This window comes from Patagioenas fasciata, chromosome 3, assembly GCF_037038585.1.
Source record: "Patagioenas fasciata isolate bPatFas1 chromosome 3, bPatFas1.hap1, whole genome shotgun sequence".
Lineage (NCBI taxonomy): Eukaryota > Metazoa > Chordata > Aves > Columbiformes > Columbidae > Patagioenas > Patagioenas fasciata.
In genome coordinates, this window is record NC_092522.1 from 74366936 (window position 1) to 74383365 (window position 16430).

The following is a 16430-nucleotide window of genomic DNA, read 5'->3' on the forward strand; positions in this document are numbered from 1 at the left end:
TGACACTCACAAAGAGTTTCTTAATCCCTTATGTTTCCGTATCACCCTTTTCTTTACACGTCTTCATCACTTCACCTTCTCTATCTCATTGAAGATAAGCTGCTATGAAGAAAATGAACTCCATCCCAGACAGACCCAGTACAGTCTCTAACCTGCCCAGGAAGAGGACGCGTGTGGTGCCAGGTGCTGATGTCCCAGGTGAGTCTCTGGTTTGCAGCCGGTTCCTGTCTCAAGATCTTACTTGCTTCTTGATGCCAACACAAACACTTGGCGAGATCCCTGAGGAATGATGGTGAGCATGCTGCAGGACGTGATACCGCACACAACCCACTAGTGCTGGCAATGACTGAACTCTGAGCCGTGCTTGGACAGACATGGACATACTATGTGGCTTTAGTTGGCTTATTTAATCTCTCAGCTGTAAACTTGACCTCCATATGAATGGACGAAAAATAATTACTGCTACCTATGAATAGTATTTACTACAACATAACACAAATACTGTGGTGATTAATTAAAGTTTTTAAATTATTTTGTAAATGTGAAGGGCCAGGGCAGATGCTACGTATTTACTAAGGCAGCATTTCCAGTGGCATCAATTCTAGGTCTGCTGTCATCATTTCCCTTGGTCTACAGCGGATGGTAACACCTGACCATCAGTGCATTTCTGTTTTCCAGAGTTGTTTGCAAGGGCCTTTGAGCCTCATGACCAGATCTATCCAAAACTTGTGTACCTCAAGTATTCCGTTCAGGACCACAATCAAGATCCTTCAACAGAAAAAAACAATGCTTTATGAAAAATATTTTAAGTCCTTCCTGGGTCACAGATAAACTTATAGAAAATTAACATGTAGCTGCTGCTGCAATACATGCCAGGCTTCAGTGGGATCACTCACTCATGGCTGTGTGCCGCAGAGGGACCACTCAGCAGCCTGACACAAGTTATGGGATTGTGGCTCACAGGATCTCCAAAGACAAAACTTATACAGTTTGAAAAGAGGATTTTTTGAGATATGGAAAGCAAAAGATATGTTTGCTTGTATCACATAGGACTGAAAAATGTGAGGTCTTCAGATGGTTTCTTTGCCTTTTTTATACTTAACATTCGAGTCTCATCTTCTCTGGGAGACTTTACTGTCAGTCATTCAATGGCATCGTCCCAAGATTCAGGGAACTTAATAACTACCAGAAAGGCAAAAGGTCATGCAGCTACACTGCTAACATGAGCATTTTCTATCAGTCTTCTTTACCTGCAAAAACAAATAAGTGGCAGGGACAAGAAAGGCAGGAGCTGAGTTCACTACAGCCTCGCTTATGTGAGAAGCTTGAGCCAGGGCCAAGGGCTGAGAAATAAGTTGTTGTTTCTCAGCTTTCCTGGTACCCTAGATAACAGAAACTAGTAAGATCCTTCAGATCACAAGGTCCCTCACAATTTGGTTTCCTAAATACTTGTACGAAAGGGCACAAAGATCTTTATGGCAGGGCCACTGAACCCTTGCTTCCCTCAGCTGTTTTCAGAACAGTTTTACTGTCTGCTTTAATTGACTAATACCTCCATCTTTTGGTGGCTTTTCTTTTTTTTTTTTTTTTTTCCTCTGGTATCTGTGGCATGCTGCATATGAAGGCACACAACCAGGTGAAACTGACTCTTCGTGATACAGGTTTAAGACTGCATTTTGATAAGAACTGTGAAGGCAAGCTTACTTCTAGATTCAATTTTATGTCTTTCTACACAAAGTTGATCTTAACTCAGCTACAACAGACTTGAAAACAGTCGTTAAAGAATGTCTGTAAAATAGCCCTGACAGGTCTGATGGTGGTTAAAAAATTCTGGTTTACCTTCGTTTCTTTTAACCGATTCTTGAAAGTTTTCCTTACACACACACACACACTGGAGTGAGTTGTAGGAGCTTGCATACCAGGTGGATTTTTCAAGCGATCATGGGTCTATTTATAATGATACTTGGCACCTCTAACTGACATTATGTTTTAACTCTAATAAATAACCAGAAACCCAGCGCATCAAAGCCAAGTGATGATGCCAAAATATTGTCATTATTGCCAGTGACATGACTGATACTGCCGTATAAAATGACCTTTTTAATAATGTGTTAACTTCTTCTTCAGATGACGTCTTCCATTTGGAGGATGTTCATCACCGCCTTCTATCTTTTACGGTAAGAACTGAACTGTGAAACAGCCACTCTCTGTTTAGATACCAATCCCTTTTGCAATGCTGTTGACATAGCTGGATCTTCTTTTTCCTGATTTTTTTTTTCTCTCCTATCTTCTCTGACAAGTCACTTAGTACTTGTCAGAGATGTGGCCACCGAAATGCCTTTGTTCTCCTATGCACTACAGTAAGCAACTACAGTTACCTCTTCATCTGTCCAATAGGAAACTCAGTGGAGTTTCAACATGTTTTGTAGCACCAAAATCTCACCACTCTGATTAATCTCCTGATGTATTTCTCTTCGCCTATCCAATTTTTGCACCCTTTCCAGGTGGGCTGACCATGTGTAAGTTCTCAGTAATTTCCAGTCACAAATATATTTAGCTTTCTCTTACTGAGAAACAGGAGAGGCAGAAGTCTGGGGGTCACAGAATTAACCTTTTATGAAAATATCTTCTCTTACATCTTTGTATTTCTTCCATCTGATATCACCACATCCCCAAGAATGAAAACCTACTTACATGGTGCAGCCTTGTGTCCTTCAAGTAAGACTTTTCCAGCTTTGTGCTTCCATCGGTTTGTCTGTGGACATAGTCTTTGTTATCTTACTAGAGGCATTACTCTTGAATTTTTGAGTCTCTTGCTTAAGACACAAAGAATTATCCTGTACCTGAATCTACTAAAACAAAACTAGTGGCCATGATAAACCATGGTTGGTTGTCAAATATGTCCTCTTGCCTACCCCACTCAGAGATGGCTCTTGGCTTTAGTGGCAGCATCACCAGATTAGATGCTGTCACTTCTCTTCACAGAAGCAAGCAGAGAAGGAACTGTTGGTCCTATTTCTTGCCAGCATTCAAGGCTGGCATTAAATAATTAATAAAAGCATCAAAAATGAGGGAAAAAAATCACACATTTAGTAATATCTTTAAAAGTCTTCGTACACTCAATCATGTGGTCTTGCAGCAGTCAGTTTAGGTGGTCACTGAGGGCTGGATGAGGCGTCACCAGGAAAAGGACTGGACCTTCAGGCTCAGTTGTCAGGCCTGCATGCCGTAGTCATACTGCCACCAAAACCAAGCTTTTCCACTTCTAACTTTTGGGTTGCTTCTAATGTTTTTCAGATCTTTTGTGCAAGGAATGCTTTCTGAAATGCCTACCTGTCTCCATATAGAAATTAATTTATGGGGAAAAGTGTTACTAGACCTCTTCAGCATTCTTCGATTCAATATGAGTAAAATACTTGATCTTGAAAGCAGTATAAGAAAAGGTGGTGACAAAGTGACTAGAGCTACAAGTGGCCTGTTGCTACTGTGTTTTGGCCCAGATCATAGACTCCTGCAGCTTCAAAGTAGTTTATGTGTTTCTGGGGCATGAGAAGCAAAGAAAAAAAAAATGTGAGCAATAAGATGGCTTTTAGAAAACAGGTCTCTATGCAAAGAGTTTGGACTGTGACTAAAAATTTATGACTGTTACTCTAAGGACTATGCATATATAAAAATTGCAAATTCTTATCTGATTTACATTTTTTTAAAATTGCAAGAATGTCAAGAGAAGTGGCAAAACAAACAAACAAAGTGCCCTGAGAAATACACTCCCAAAGAGGGCAAACAAAACCAAATACAAGTGCCCTCTTAAACATGGGATTTGCATTTTCTTAGCAGAATAAATTCTCTGCCTTGACTCTCTGTGCTCTCACTGAAGTGGAGGTCATGGCTAGTGACAACTGGGAGCTGCTCCTGGAGGCTCTCTTGCCTTTTTAGGTTATGAGGGTCTCCGTGTGTTTAGGATAATATGATTGACAGCTCCACTCCGGTCCCAATTAGCACCCTATAATTTATTAGCTTCTGCTTTCAGATTATGCGCTAACTTCACAAATATTTCAACCATGGAAACAGCAGCTATCAAGTGTCTCTTTCCTGATCCAGCTCACTGGGACTGCAGTTAGATACAAGGAGGGAGCTGTGCAGCTCTGTCAAGAGAGAATAATCATTTGTGTCTGTGTGCAACTGGGGCTGTCGCAGCTCTTTAGACCTCTGTGGAAAAAAGAAGGTACAGGATTGAGGCCACATACTGGCTCTTCTGCAGAGGGTTTATGTTTGTCCAAGTCTGTTTATTGTACAAACACTCGTGCTTCAACTCCATGCAAACAAGAGTGATGGGAAAGTTTGTGTCCCTCCTAATGCCATTTCTTCGCTCCTCATTGCTGCAGCATGGGGCCACGGAAGTGTGTGTGGGAAGGGAGAAACAGGGTGCAGCAGGAGAACAGAGAGGGGATGAGATGCAGAGTTGGGCCTTGATCCAGAAGTCAAAAAGAAGATGAGTGAAGAAGTTGGGTGTGTGATGAATGAGGAGGGTGTGTTGCAGCCGTTCCTTGGCCAGGTGGGAATATCCCATGTAATGGGGAGATGGAGCCCTCTCAGTAATATCCAGCGTGGTATTACAACTCCTAGTGGGACAGCTCTTCTGTTTTGTATTTATCCTGCCTTTATTGTGGATGTAAATAAGCAACTGGCACAACCTTAAAGAAATGGTTTAGTCTCCTGTCAGCCTGTGTTTTTGTGAGCTGCAGGCAAGCATGGCAAACGGGGATGGCCTTGCATGTGAGTGGGGCTTAGCAATGTGCACCCCTACACCCTTGCAACCTGCACCCTGTTCCCGGAACCCTGCACCCCACACCTCTACACCTTGCCTGAGCTCCTCCAGTGCCTTCCCCTTCTCCCACAGGACCTGATGCACAGAAGGCAGGGGCAGGAGGAGGGAAGAGCATGATCCCCCAGCGCCTCTCTGTTACAGTTTACACTCACAGGTTGGTGCACATGATTCATGGGTTATGCCAGGCTGTGGAGGCAGTAGAAGGTGCACTGCAAAGGTGCTCCTTCTCTGTGATCAGAGATGGACCTGAACAGGGGGACCTGCTGGCCTGAGCTGCTTGTATAGTCAGGTTAGGGAACAGTCTAACCATTCTGGGAATGAAATTAACAGTATGGTTGCCAAGGTTGGAGACCCAAAGCCTGGGGGCTGACTGAAGATTTTTCTTTTTCTTTTTCTTTTTTTTTCTTTTTCTTTTTCTTTTTCTTTTTCTTTTTCTTTCTCTTTTTTCTTTTTCTTTTTCTTTTTCTTTCTCTTTTTCTTTTTCTTTTTCTTTTTCTTTTTCTTTTTCTTTCTCTTTTTCTTTTTCTTTTTCTTTTTCTTTTTCTTTTTCTCTTTTTCTTCTCCTTCTTCTTCTTCTTTTTCTTCTTATTTTTCTAATTTTTAAACTTTTTTCTTTTTCTTCTTTCTTTTTTCTTTTTTCTTTTTTTATTTATTTTTCTTTTCATTTTTTCTTTTTCTTCTCCTTCTTCTTCTTCTTCTCCTTCTCCTTTTTTCTTCTCCTTTTTTCCTCTCCTTTTTGCTTTTTCTTCTCCTCTTTCTTCTCCTTTCTCTTATCTTCCTTTTTTCCTTTTTTCTTTTTTTTTTTTTTTTTTAATTTAAGAACATCTTAACTTTAACTCTCCCCTATTCCCATTTCCCTAAGCAAAATTCCCTAGCCTACAGAATCAATACCTCACTCCTCTGGATAATCACACCATGAGCCTCTCTCCTTCCCCTGCCACAACTGCTCCTCTGGGTAGCAGGCCAGGGAAGCCAGCCAGGATGCCGCAATCCCCCAGAGGAGCTGGCTCACCCTTCTGTAATCTAAAGGGCATGTTAATTACAACCCTTGCCCAGAAAAAGACGCATGAGAACTACCAGTCTGAGAATGCTGGTGCATCTAAAGCGACCAGCAGCATTTTCCTCCCTTCTAGGAAGGGACCAACCTTCAAGCCCTCACTAGAGCTTGTCGGGAACCTAAACAGGACTTCAAAGGGAAGGCAAGAAGGGACGGCAGTCCCGCCTGACCCAAGGAGGAGACAGGGCAGATACATTTCCCCAGAGAGAGACAGAACACAGTCCAGCGGAGGCACAAGGGATTACTCAGACTCTTTCACCCTCGCTCTCCCTGCCTCCTCCTCCTCTGCTGGGCAGTCCTATGGAAAATCCACTGGAAAAGGAGACGGGAAGCAAGGAAAGTTACCCTAAGGCTCGCCAACATCAGACTGCAAGTGCAGGGCCACATATGGATGTGTCTAAAGAGCTCTCTGCCATGTTCTTGCAACTGCAGCTGTACTGAAGCGAAACCCTTATTAAAATAAAGTGGAGACTATGACCGCAAATACTATATCCCATCCTTACTTCCAGCCTTTCCTTGATAGATCAGTGTTAACCCTGGAGTTGATTTAAATGGTATTCTTTTGTGCTTTGCCAAGTTTCAGTAATTTTTAGAATGGGAAATAAATTTCTGCAGTGAATACACTCAGAGTTCACTCTGCAAATTTCTACAAACCACTCTTGGTATCAGCGGATCCTTTCGCTACACCCTGTACTGCTATGCTCTGGGGCAGATCCCATCCCTCTACCTCCTTCCCTGGACTCTGCATGAAAGGGCTGGGAGCTTGTTTGTCGGTCTGTCCCATCCATACTCCTTTGTTTGTCAGGTGGGCAGCCAGAGAACACAAGCCAGTTCAAACCTCTGCACGACACTTGCAAAAGGGGCAGTGGGATGATCTGCTCTTTGGGCTACAGGACCGAAGACCCACAGCCCTGTTCTTTTGGTGTGTGACAAACACATGACATACAAGACATATGTAACATATAAGAAGCATTTCTTTTCTATTTCCAGATTTCCTGCAAGCATTCATGACTAAGCAATCAATCTATGAAGCAAAGAGGAATAAAACAGACCTGTGAAATGGCATTGAGGTTATTTGCACTGTTACTGCATTAGGAGCTGTGGCTTCAGTCCTGCAAAGATTCACTCCCAACGTTAAAGGTAGATGCTGTGAGCAGTGCCTCTGGAGTCAGAGTAATGCTGAGTGAGCAAAACTCTGCAAGGATTAGTCAAAATATGGCACGTGCACTTTCAGACTGCACTCCATCTGCAGTAGGAACATTTTTTTAAAATTGTTTGCATAGCATCTAACATCTTGAGCCACAATCTCGCCTTCAGATGCTCTCACAATACAACAATAAAAAAGAGTACCTGAAGAACAAATGTCAAAGGCAATATTCATGTATTCATTGCATAAGTCCTCATGCTTGGAAATGTTCACAGTCAAAATGGATTGTAAATGACCATAAAGCATATGAGTTGTTTGCACTTATGTGAATATTTCCAAATGTATTTGGGCTGTATTGCCTTCTTACTACGAATTGTAGAGGACAGGGGAGAAAAAGAAAGAAAAATGAAACTATTCTGGTGAAGCATAACCAATGCTAGAGCCACATTAATATTAAACAACAACAACAACAACAAACAAACAATCAAACTTTTAAAACACCCTAAAGAAAACCACAGGCAAATGCCACAGAATGACCCTGTTAGCTTCAAGCCTCTGCAACAGTAAAGTTAAATGTCATTTTCAGCTACTTTTCTCCTGCAAAGCCCTGCTGCCTTTTTTCTTAATAGACACCTCAGAATGTTTTTGGTTCAACCAGTCATATAAATTCTGGAGTCCTTCCATTGCCCTTTACAGCTTGTCTGGGCTCTGGCTGATTGGAGGCTGACGGCGAAATGCTCAGGTGTGCGTTTGGCTAAAGGAATCACAGCAAGTCACCTTCTGCCATGTGCCGAGCTCTGGCCAGGGGTGTTCCACACACAGTGGAACAGCAGCAGCTCCTTGTCAACTTCTCACAGTACTTACTCACACTGTGTCATGGTATTTTTATTATTGGGATTCCTATTCTTTCCTATAAAAGGAGTTATGGGTGAACTGAAACCTAGGAGAAGAGTGTTTTGGTTATTCATAACTCCATTTCTGATACGTGGTGAACATTATGTCAGATTATGTGAGAGCGTCAGAAGTTTAAAACTCTCATCATAGCAGAAAAGTCCGTTTTCTACTGCTCCTCCCAATGTCAGAGAAGTAATATTAAGAAAAATTAGAACAAAACAAAGCACGATAGTATTGGGAGCAGATGCTTTGCTTGTAAATCGTCAGTGTTTAAGGGGAAGTAGCCACTTCTGCTCTGTTTCATTAATTGTTCATCACCCAATAATAGCATTTTAATTTACTTGTGCAATAACAATGCTGAATGCTACAGTCCCCTCTTCTATCAGCTTTATGAAGGAACATCTGCTATTATGGAGCAGACCCCTTACATGAACCTATCTTACAAATATACCATAAACTAAAATGTAGCACTGCAACAAACTAGAATTTTCTTATCTTCTGTATTTATCGCTGTATTTTTTATTCAGTAATGAAATATTTTCAACTGTTAAGATTTCTATTTATCTTTAATGCAAAGTAATAAAATAACACTTCATCCGCATGACAGGCATTTTTCCTGTTTCATCCTGAAGCTTCCAGTATGTTTCATTTCTCTTATTTAACTTTACTTCTTCATAAAAGCACACAGGGTGAAAGAAGGAGATACCTTTAATACAGCTTTTCTACTGTTAAATAGATACCTTACTCCTCCTTCCAAAAAAAACAAAAACAAAACAAAACAACTATTAAAGTGACAAAATGACAGCAACAAGAAGACAAAGAGAAATGTTAGAGGCAACTCAGACCTATTGTCCGTTATGTGCCTTTCCTTCAAATGTTCCTGGTAAAGGCTGCTGGGTTGAGGGCAAGCAGTTCTTCACAGGTTTCCTTCCCCTGTTTTAAAGGGGGGATTTCTTTCACCAGAAAATGTTTCTTGTAAAAAACAAAACAAAACCAAAAAACCACAACCAAACAACTGTTTTATATCCAATGCAAATGTTGTGCCAAAGTCTGAGAAGTGCCACCTTGCTTTTTTGTCTTTCTGGGGTTTGAGCAGTTGTGTGTGGAACAGCTGCATCTCTGTAAGCCCAGGGCAGGTGGCCCCAGCCAGACACTTGCCACTCACAACCACAAAGCTGAAAAATCTGAACAGTTCCTTGATAATTCAAAAATGTTAATGAGTTCCAGTTTCTTCTCCTTTTACTTTTCTATAATGTAAAGTATAAATCCAGTTCAAGACTGTTAAGTAGCTTTCCCATGTTTGCATTTGAGAAATAATTTTCACTGCCATAAAAAAATATTCATACCACTACAAAAAAGCCCCCATGATTTCCTCTGCCCTCTCTACGAAGGCCAGTGGTTTTGCATCACCATCCATGATGTCATTTAACTCTTTTAGAGTAGTCTGACTGCAGTTCTGGGTATGGGCTCTGCTTAAATAGAACTTCAACGTCTTTGGCTCTCCTCTCGCAACAGAAGGATCTTCCTCTCCGAAATAAGTCTGAAGTATCATCCTTGCAATGCCAGGTCCTTTTAAGTCCTGTTGTCTTTCCCCAAGCTGCAGGGCCACAATGGGCTTGGAAAAGGGCAAGGGGCAATCTGGGAGTCTTTGTGTCAGCACATCAGCTCAGAAGGGATCCACCACAGAAGGAGTAACGGCGAGCTGCAAACCAAGACCAGAAGCTGTTACAAACTGACCCGATTTCAGCTCCGAATGCCACCATGTCTAACAGGCAGAGATCTACAGGGGAGAGCCAGGGGAAGAAGAGTGAAGGACAGCTCTAAAACCAGTATAGATCCTTGCTTTTATCCTGAGGTTGCAAACCTGAGAACGGAGAGAAAAAAAAAAAAAAGAAAAGGAAGAAGAAAAATAGGTACAGGCATTTAAGGACAGAGAAAGATAAACTGCATTTCTGCCAGGTGAAATCAGGAATCAGTCTAAAGCATGGACTCTCTGGAGCCCCAGGAGGCTGCGGAGCAAGGAGAAGACCCCAATCAGATGGCAGGCAGGCACACCTCCCTTCTGCCTACAGTGAGGTCACTGTAAGGAGCCACTTGTGGTGGGACTGAGCCGCGACCTTTGGGATAGCTCTGTCCTGCTCCCAGCTCTTTCTGTTCAAGGCAGAAGAGGGGCCAGCACCAGGATAAGAGTACCACAAAGCAACCTGTATCCTCAGGGCATGTTCGTGGGTGTCAGAAATTCAAAAGAAGTTGTGGGGGCGTAGATGTGTTGCCCTGTCCCGTCTTTACCCTCCCCTTCCTTACTTGCCTGACTTGAGAGCCCCAAGAAGGGCACCCAGGGCAGAGCTCAGATACCTCCCATGGGGCTTCCACCCCAATTTGTCCCCCTAGAGCAGTACCCCATCCACCCCCCCACAGAGGGTCCATCCCCACTACTCTGGGTGGTGTGAGGGTGGTGGCGAGCAGGGGTGCAGCTGAGCTGAGGGGACACGGAGAGGCCAAGGGCAGCTTTTTACCTGCGTCCACATTGAGACTGAGGCTCTGTGTCATGTCCCCTGCAGCACTGGGAAAGGGTCCCGGTGTTGTCCAGGCTGCAGCGGTGCCTGCCTCACTCTTGCCGAGTTCGCAGGGGGGGCTGACCGGCGTGGGCACGGAGGCGGGGGTCAGGCGGTGGGGACGGACGGAGGCGGTGGGCACCAGGAGCGAGCCGTAGCGGGGGTCAAAGTGGGGCCCATAGACCTCGTGCATGGCGGCAGGGCGGGGGTAAGCAGTGCTCTGTGTCCCAATGTAGGGGTGGTGGTGGTGGTGGTGGTGGGCGTGGTGCCAGGGCTCAGGGCCACCCTGGTGCAGGTGGCCGTGCAGAGAGGCGGGTGCGTAGGGGTCAGCGGCGGCGAAGGGCAGCTCACTGTGGGCAGCAGCAGCCAGGGAGCTGCTCAGAGTGGCTGGGACCGAGGAGGGCTGGTACGTGCTGTTCCAGAAGGATGGTGGGAAGCTGCGCTGGCTCATCGGGAAGGAGCCATCTGGATGAAGGCAGCGGGAGAGAAAGGAAAGACAGCAATGAGCACATCCAGCAAGCCCTGACCTCTTTTTCCTAGGGCTCAGACCCTTCCCAAATCCCCTCAAGCCAGCCCTCACCTTTCCTTTATCCTCCCTGCAAACTGCCAAACACAAGAAATTACTCCCAACAAGTACTGATTCCCCTCCAGATAAACATCCAACACACCTAGCCCAGGGCCTACCCATGGAACTGAAACTATTTGCTCCAGGTTTCTCTTACTATGTATTTAATAAAAGGTTGTTATCCAAGGTGAGGGAAACATCTCTTTTCCTCAGTAACGGAAACTGAGGGGAGCTTCTATGCACCTCAGCAATTTCCAGGATTGGATTGTTCTTGTTTGTTTTTGTAGTAATCTCCCTGCCTAAGCATTTACATCCAACACCTCAGAGAATGCCTGACCCTGCCAGGAAAGCGGCTGCTGCTTCAGTGCAGTTTCAAAGTGGGCAGGAACAGCATGAGATGTGACTAAGGGCCAGCTCAAATTTTCTAAACACGTGAGGGCAATTTCCCATCTATTACACTGGACTTATGGCTGTTTCTTGGGTATATTGTTAACATATTTGAGAGGCACTCTGCAGATCTTTGGAGGTTGGTAGGGCAAAGGACAAGGACCCTACATTTTCTTTACTCAGTAAGCAACATACGAGATGGACTAAGATTTATTAATAGTGCAGATAGACATTATGCATTATTAACTGTGAATGCGTACTGTTCCTGAGACATATAAAAACATGCTCCTGATTTGTGTTTGCAAGAAGGTAAGTCAGTTCTGCCTCCTGGCATTACTCAGGAGAAAGGAAAAGGGTTCAAGACGAGCAAAGGACTCTCTTCTCCTGGTATCAATTCCAACACTGCATATCTTTCACCCGTGAAATATTTAAACTACTATTTCATTCTTAGAAACTACCAAGAGCAACTCAGGGAGGGTCTGGGAAACCAACTCTTGGCTAAGTGGGTGACCCTGTGAGGAAGGGTCCCCAAAACTGCCACAGAAGGTGTGCCTGCTCTAACTCTGGTGGGCAGAGAGTGGAGCAGGTTATTCCCCTCTACCTCAGGTACCCTGGCGGTGTCGTCCATGTTGAATCAGGCATGGCTATGGAGAACTGTACATCAGCTGCAGCCTCAGCCTTGCCAGCACAGGGCTGCTGCTGTGGGCAGGTCTGAAAGCTGTCATTTTCAGAAATTTAGGGTCCTTGTCTCTGCTCCAGAAGCAACCAGGGTGGTGATACATGTAGTACAAGATCCAGGCATATACACAATCTGGTTCTTAGCAGTGGGAAGCTGGCGAGATGATTTCCACATCTGCCTTTTGCTTTGTTCCCACCTTTGATGACCACCACACTAGACTTAAAGCTGCCCCGGCTGGGTCGGCAGGGGAGGCACTTGCCACAGCAACAGTGAGAAGATCCCTCAGCAGCTTGTTTGGCTGAAGCCCTCATCAGGTAAATCGCCTGTGTAAAAGCGATTGGAGTCTGCCAACCACCTCGCTTGGCACGGGCAGTGGGAAGCACGGTGCAAACAGAACGGGGGTTTCTTTTCCTTTTTTTCAGTAAGAGACTCAAGCAGCTCTCGGCTCCCGAGCCGGGACAACCGGTTCCCAGGGGCTGCCCGCCGGGTGCCCGCGGCCGGCGGAGGGGAGGGAGATGTCCCGGACGGGGGTCCCGCCGCCCTACGCGCCCCACCGCGCCCCACCGCCCTCCACCGTGCCTCACCGCGCCAGGATCCGACGTTCCGCGCCACTTTCGCGCTGCCGAGCGAGAAACTGCTGGGCTGACTGAGCGCCCGGCTGAAGTGTTCGTCCACCACGGCGCTGATGTCCCCCTGGAAGTAAGTGAAGAGGACGCAGCGGGAGCTGATATACTCGGCCTCGGGGGGTCGCTCCTTCTCGGGGCTGCAGTCTTCCTCCTTGATGCTAGTCGCGGGGTGGCTGGAAAAGGAGCTGCTGGCGTTGGCGCTGCTGCCGCTCTCCGGGGCTTCTTGCATTTTGGAGTAAAAGGCGAGTTTCTAGAGGAATGTCGAGGGGGCGGGAAGGAAGGAAAGAAAATAGAGCCGGTTACGCAGCGCAGCTTGGCAAGGTGCGCTGTCCCTCTCTGTGGCAGCCGGGATGCAGCGCCGGGCCAACTCCTGCGAGCTTTCCGAGAGGATGCAAAAGTCTGGTCCTCGGCTGCCGGCCGACCCACCAGCAGCACCCAGTAGCATTTCTGCCCCACCCTGCGGAGGCAGAGAAGGGGTTGCAAGTTTGTCTGGGGGCCCGAAACCCAGAGATGTCGACCGGGATGCAGCAAGATAGCCTCGGTACCGGAGAGGGGGATTACACAGGCGAGTCACCAGCACGAAGTCCCGCACAAGAAGGCACTTTGCAGGCCGGGTCCTGGGGGGACAGTGGCCGCCAAGGGACTGAGGTATGGGGGGACGGAGCGGGGGTCGCGGGCAGGAGGCGGCCGCGCACTCAGGGATGGTGAGCGCCGCTCGGTCCCCGGCTCGAAAAATCTGACCCAAAGAGTGTCCTGCAACTCACAGCGGCAAGGAGGAGGAAGGTAAAAACAAACAAACAAACAAACCAACCCCAAACACACAAAACACAAACAAAGAAGACCAAAACAAAACACTGGCAGCCTCAAACACATTTCAAGGGGAAAAAAAAAAAAAACCGTATTTCCCTGGCCAGCAAGAAGTTCCAGGTATTTCCTACGAGATCATTCTGTTTTTACTGGATCCCGCTGTGTGGGAAAACAGAAGTTTGCTGAATGTTTCCCATTTTCTCTTTATCAGCCTTAGCGTGTCCGCAGCTGCTGGGAGTTTCTTAGAAATAAGCAACGGGGACATGGAGCCCGGGCTTGACCGCTGCGGGCAGAGACCTGGGGCGGGCCCCGGGGGAAGCACCGAGGGGACGGGTGGAAGTCCTGGGCCAAAACACGAGAGATATTTAATAATGTCACTCTTTCGTGACGACGACCTTTCCACTTGGCTCCCGGTTCTGCCATTGAGGTAATGATCATCCCCCTAAGTAATGTCACGATGCCGTGTGCGCGGCGTAGGGGGTAGGAGAAGAAAGCAAGGTGGGTGAAGACATCATTTACTATTTCTAACAGGTATTCCGGCGCCCCTGCCAGGCGCTGAATGTGGCACAGGGACCACCACGCCAGGGGTTACGCGTAGCCGCTTGCTCCAGCACCGGCCCCGCACGACGGGGGCTGCCGCCTGCTCCGGGCCCGGGGTGCTGCTCTGTCTATCCTTGCCCTTTTTTCGTTTTGCTGAGGGAAGAAGGAATTAATTTCTGGAAGGGATAAGGGGGAGGAAAAATGAGAAAAACAGAGGGCGACAGAGAAAGTGGCGGGCAGCAGGTGCAACCCGGGGAAACGAGCCCTGACCCACACGGGACAGCAGGCATCACGCGGCGGGCAGCTCCCCGCGCACGGCGGGCTGTGCTTGCCGAGAAACATCCCCGCGGCCAGCGGGATCCTTTTATCGACTTTCAGTGATCAATCGGTACCCGCGATAGTCGGGCGGAGCTGCACTCACTGCGGCGGCGAGACGTGGTTCTCGGCCACGAAGTACCTGCGGGTCTCGCAGGCAACCGCTACCGCCGCGGGAGCTCGTGGAACGGACCGGGTTCTCGCCGCCGAACGGGCGGCAGGAGCGGGGAGCAGCTCTCGCCCCGCTCGGGGCCGGGGCTTCCTCCCCATCAGCCAAGCTGGGGAAACGCCGCAGCCCTCCGGCACTCTCGCATCCCGCTCTTCCAGAGGGTAATTCCGGAGCACCTTGCCAAGGTGCTGGTAAAATATCTGCCCGAAGTGGCTCCCGCAGCTGCGGCCGCGATGCCGGCGCGCAGGGGGTGAGCAATGCCCCATGCAGCTCGTCCTCGCCACTGCCCGCGGGCCCCGTGCGAAGGGCGGGCATCGCTGCCCTGGAATGGAACCCGTCCCGGCAAAAGGGGAAAAAAAAAAATAATCCCTAAAAAACCGTCGCAGGGATAAAATCGCTATCAAGGCAGCCCGCAACCCGTCGGTCGCCGCGGGGGTACGTACCCTGCCAAGCCCCGCGCCAAGGTGGGATGCGGTTCTGCTCCGCTCACCATCGCAGGCTCCCAGATCTTCCCCCCTCCACCTTTTCCCCTCCCCTTCTCCTTTTCCCTTTTTCCTTTTGGTAAGGCCCCAGACGACCATCCTCCAGATGGCACCCCTCCCACCCTCTGCCTCCTCACCGCTGCCCCCCGCACGTACCGGGTGATAGGGGCTGTAGGCTGCTGCGAAGTAGGACTGGGGAGGACCGTAGACTTGGTACATAACATCCAAACAGCTCATGGCTGGCCGCGGCCGAGAATTATTTTTTTTCTCATCAACTCGTGTTCTGCAAAGTGGAGTAGTGCTTCGCGGGAGGGAGGTTCCCGGGGGTTAAGAGGCACAACTCATTGGTGGGAGGAGTGAGGGGGCATGAGGCCGCTCTGGGCTGATATGACAACCCCTTCCTGTCCTCTTTCCCTGCCTCTCTCCCTCCCTATACCTCGGCTTTCTCCCGCAAACGCACCGGGGCCGGCGGGGCTCCGTGGACACCGTGTGGGGGGAGTAGTTTCAGCCCCGGACCCACGCCCGGCGAGAGGCAGCGGTGGGGGAGCCGGGCAGAGCCCCCTCCTGAAGCCGGGGCTGCCCGAGAACAGTGGGGAGGGAGTTGCGGGGGTAGCTCCGGCACCCGCCTCCCGCCCCGACCGCGTCGGGATTCGCCGACGGCCGCGGGGTGCGGTGGAGCCGAGCGGCTGCAGGGGAAGCGGGGGGCTTGCCCAGCGGGGCAGACCCTCTCCGGTTGCTTTTCGTTTCATTTATTTCATGTGCTCACCGTGCCGGGTGCTGCCCCACCGCCGGCGTCGGCTCCCTCCGCGCCCCCCGGGCAGGACGCTCCTGCAGCCCCCCGGCTTGTCGAGCCCCGCTATCGAAGTGGATGAAGCCGGGCCTCGGGAAAGGCAGGGATGTGGGTAACCCCTCCTAATCCCACCGAGTCCGGTGTCCGCCGCAAAATGCCACCCCCAAAGTTACATGAACTGAAAGGTCTGACGAAGCAAAGGAGGAAAAATCGGTGGCTTCGAACGAGGAATCTTCCGAGAAACTTTGAATCATTAAAAATGCCGGGAATGAAGATGTTTTTACATTTAATAGAAACTCAAACAACGCCGAGGGCAAAGGCACGTGAAAAGAACAAATTATCTTGAAGGTAAACTGGATTTACTCCCTGCCTGTCTGCTGAGTACGACACACAGAGGTGTAAATAGGCGAATGCATCTTAACCGCTAATTTTGATGGAAATGCATGGGAGCTGGATTTCAATATCAGCTCTTGGAAGCGTTCAGCTTCATGGTACGGGTCACAACTACTGTGAAAAGAGACCAGTTTTAAGTTATGTTTTAAACATTTGTAATAAAAAATACAGAAAATGTGAGCAAAATAACATTACT

General features: G+C 48.0%; 1 protein-coding gene across 4 annotated transcripts; it reads right to left on the reverse strand.

The window, feature by feature from the left end:
- Window positions 1-8473: 8473 nt before the first annotated feature.
- VGLL2 (vestigial like family member 2) lies at window positions 8474-16160 on the reverse strand. Of its 4 annotated transcripts, none has more exons than XM_065835308.2 (4): window positions 15208-16160; window positions 12697-12988; window positions 10436-10946; window positions 8474-9851 (listed from the first exon to the last, which is right to left on the reverse strand). In XM_065835308.2, exons 1-4 carry the CDS (start codon window positions 15286-15288, stop codon window positions 9707-9709), a joined length of 1029 nt encoding a protein of 342 aa, XP_065691380.2. In that variant the 5' UTR covers window positions 15289-16160; the 3' UTR covers window positions 8474-9706. The 4 variants fall into 4 exon arrangements, with proteins under 4 accessions (XP_065691380.2, XP_065691378.1, XP_065691376.1 ...); XM_065835306.2 differs by having other exon boundaries at window positions 8474-9628; window positions 10443-10946; window positions 15208-15828; XM_065835304.2 differs by having other exon boundaries at window positions 8474-9790; window positions 10443-10946; window positions 15208-15827.
- Window positions 16161-16430: the final 270 nt, after the last annotated feature.